Raw genomic sequence first — 3,687 nt, forward strand, 5'->3', positions numbered from 1 at the left:
TCGGATCCTACCGCCCGGGCCGATCCGGTCACGCGATCGCGCAGGCTGCGCGCCCCGGGCCCTCCGGGCGAGCCTGGGTCACTCTGCGTGCCTGGGGCGCCGGCGCTTGGTCGTCGGCCCCTGGCTGGGGCGGCCGCTCCTGGTTCCCCGTGGCCCCCGGTGGTCCCCTGACGGCCGTGACCCCAGGCGCCCGGCCCTCGGCGGGAGTCCGGCCCCGAGCTCGCTGCTTACCTGTCCTGCGCTGCCCTGAACAGGCGGGGTTGGCCTCCGCGCCTCCTTTAAGCCTCACCCCCACTGGTGCAGCGCCTGCTGCCTCCAGGCACCCAGGGGCTCTGATCGTGTCCTCAAGGTCATTCGGAGGTGTGACCCCGCCGAGGGCGCTGCCCCTCGAGCCGCCCAGGTGGTCTGAGCGCCAGGTGAGCTGGAAGCAACCAGAACACCGGTGCGCCACACTGCTCCCCTCCCCGGGGGTTGCCTGGCGAGTTGCGCAGTCCCGGGCCCCCAGGATGGGGGCCCAGAGGAGCTTCCCTCTGTCCCCCGGTTTTTGTGAACTTGTAGCATATCCACAAACATAAGACATATTATTTTAACCACTTGTTCCCTGGTGGCTCTGTCTTAAAGATTCCACCTGTACATTCAGGAGACACTGGTTCACTCCGGGGGTCAGGAAGATTCCAGGGAGAAGGAAATGGCAACCCTCTGAAGTGTTCTTGCCTGGCAATCCTAGGGACAGAGGAGCCTGGCTGGCTACAGTCATGGGGTCGCAGGGTCGGCGCCTCTGAGAGATTAAACCACCGTGTGTGTGTGTGTGTGTGTGTGTGTGTGTACGTACAGTCATGGGGTCGCAGGGTCGGCGCCACTGAGAGATTAAACCACCGTGTGTGTGTGTGTGTGTGTGTGTGCGCGCGCGCGCGCGCGCCCGCGCGCTCACTCGTGTCCGAGTCTGCGACCCCAGTCCATGAGCTGTATAGCCCACGGGGCTCTTCTGTCCAAGGAATTCCCCAGGCAAGAATACTGGAGCCAGTTGCCATTTCCTTCTCCAAAGGCTCTTCCTGACCCAGGGATTGAACCCACGTTTTTGCATCTCCTGCATTTGCAGGTGGGCTCTTTCCTAGCTGAGCCACCAGGGGAATGGCATCTGTCCCTCACAGCACCTTAACTGCTCGTTCCTTGTGAAGGAAGAGGGGCTGAGAGGGAGACGTGGTTGTTGCAGATGTTAAAGCTAACACAGGTGGGGGTGGGGGTGGCCTCCGCCAGGGGTGTGCGTCTTGTGACTTCTCAGGGTGACTCCTGCCAGGGGCTGTGCTGCGTCAGCTGAAGGCCTCGTGTCCCTTGTGCCCACCTAGCCCGCTTCTTCCGGGTGGTCCAAACCTCACTGCCACCGCAGCCGTGGAGCCACTGTGGACCTGTCTCCCCACCCTGCAGGTGCTGCCTTTGTATCAGCTCCATGCTGTTCCAGAGTCATAGGTCCGACCACTTACTTTGTAGGGCAGGAATGATGATGCCCCGTCTGGTGCCCCGGTGGCCTGCGTGGCTCTTCTGCTGGCGGGCAGCCTGCATTCAGGGAGCCTCTGTGAGACAGAAGATGTGGGCAGGGCCGTCCAAGATCCCTGGGCTGGGCGGCCCGCGAGGGGCCTGGGGCACCAGCCCCCTGGTTCCACGAGGCAGCTGCTCAGCCTCCTCCCGCACTCCTGAGGTGACGCTGACCCCGGAGCGGTACCCTGTGCGGCGGCTGCCCTTCTCCGTGGTGTCTGAGGACGACCTGGCCGCCCTGGAGCGAGTCGTCCCTGGCAGGGTCATCACAGACCCGGAGGAGCTTGAGCCTCCCAACGTGGACTGGCTGAGGACAGTCCGAGGTGAGTGAGGGTCTGTTCACAGTTCATGCTTGGGGTGGGCAGGGTTGAGGAACAGCCTGGGATTCCATGTGGCCAGCGGTGAGCACTGGGTGCAGGAGCTCTGGGCGGCGTCACAGACGCTTTTCTGATGCAGGACATCTGCAAATTAAGATAAAACAGCTGACCGCCCCCCTGACCCCCCAGCTGCTCTGAGGGGTGTGTGTGTGTTAACTACTACTCACTTCCTCGCAAGGCGTCAGTTCAGTTCAGTTCAGTCATGTCTGACTCTTTGCGACCCCATGGACTGCAGCACACCTGCCTCCCTGTCCATCACCAACTCCCAGAGTTTACTCAGACTTATGTCCGTTGAGTCGGTGATGCCATCCAACCATCTCATCCTCTGTCGTCCCCTTCTCTTCCCGCCTTCAATCTTTCCCAGCATCAGGGTCGTTTCCAATGAGTCAGTTCTTCGCATCAGGTGGCCAGAGTATCGGAGTTTCAGCTTCAGCATCAGTCCTTCCAATGAATATTCAGGACTGATCTCCTTTAGGATGGACTGGTTGATCTCCTTGCAGTTCAAGGGACTGTCAGGAGTCTTCTCCAACACCACAGTTCAAAAGCATCAATTCTTCTGTGCTCAGCTTTCTTTATAGTCCAACTTTCATATCCGTACATGACCACTGGAAAAACCATAGCCTTGACTAGACGGACCTTTGTTGGCAAAGTAATATTTGCTTTTTAATATGCTGTCTAGGTTGGTCATAGCTTTTCTCACAGGAAGCAAACGTCATTTAATTTCATGGCTGCAGCCCAACGCCTGGGCTAATATATAACAAAGAACCGCAAACTGGGCTCAATCGACTGGAGTGTCTGCTCTCTGTTCTCAGGTGTGGGTAGGGCTCCCTCTAGTGGAGGGTCCCTCCTGCCTCTTCCAGTTCCTGGGGCTCCAGGTGATCTTGGCTTGTGACAACATTTTCCAGTCCTTGTCCCTCCTCACACAGTCTCTCCCTGTGTTTCCCTCTCTGTTCTCTTATGAGGTCACCTGTCCTTGGATTGGGGTACCACCCTCATCAGGATGGTCTCAAGTTTAGATCCTTAATTACATCTGTAAGGACCCTTTCTCCAAGGAAGGTCACGTTCGTGGGTTCTGCAGGGTGGGGTGTCTATATGTCTTTTGGGGGGCCTGTTGTCCCCTCTGCAGCTCGCTTGGGCAGGATGTGGGCCCTGCAAGATGGCCTGGCTGCCCACACCCCCACAGCAGCTTGGAGATTCTCCTTCTGGACCCAGCTTGCCTTCCTGAGAGCAGGTTTCCTGAGGCCCTGTGTAGTCTTCCTGGTGCTCAGATGGTAAAGAATCTGCCTGCAATGCAGGAGACCCAGGTTCGATCCCTGGGTCAGGAAGATCCCCTGGAGAAGGGAATGGCAACCTACTCCAGTATTCTTGCCTGGAAAAGCCCATCATGGACAGAGGAGCCTGGCGGGCTACAGTCCATGGGGTCAGAAAGAGTCGGACACGACTGAGTGGCTAAGACTTTCAGTTTTGTGTTTTCTCTTGAAGTGATTTCAGAGGTAACATGACCTACTTAGTTATAAAAACCAACAGTGTCTTTGTTGCATATTAAGAAGATATGCAAGAGAGTTCCATAAAAACATCTATTTCTGCTTTATTGACTATGCCAAAGCCTTTGACTGTGTGGATCACAATAAACTGTGGAAAATTCTGAAAGAGATGGGAATACCAGACCACCTGACCTGCCTCTTGAGAAACCTGTATGCAGGTCAGGAAGCAACATGGAACAGCAGACTGGTTCCAAATAGGAGAAGGAGTATGTCAAGGCTGTATATTGTCTGTC

General features: G+C 57.0%; 1 protein-coding gene across 1 annotated transcript in view; it reads left to right on the forward strand.

Moving 5' to 3' along the window:
• Positions 1 to 3,687, forward strand: part of D2HGDH (D-2-hydroxyglutarate dehydrogenase) — a 26,363-nt gene that overhangs the window by 890 nt on the left and 21,786 nt on the right. Inside the window, exon 2 of the mRNA XM_010832891.1 lies at positions 1,489 to 1,856. Within this exon, the coding sequence (XP_010831193.1) occupies positions 1,489 to 1,856 (368 nt within the window). The remainder of the gene's footprint in view (positions 1 to 1,488; positions 1,857 to 3,687) is intronic.

Source organism: Bison bison, unplaced genomic scaffold (assembly GCF_000754665.1).
Source record: "Bison bison bison isolate TAMUID 2011002044 unplaced genomic scaffold, Bison_UMD1.0 scf7180017862692, whole genome shotgun sequence".
In the NCBI taxonomy this organism is placed as follows: domain Eukaryota; kingdom Metazoa; phylum Chordata; class Mammalia; order Artiodactyla; family Bovidae; genus Bison; species Bison bison.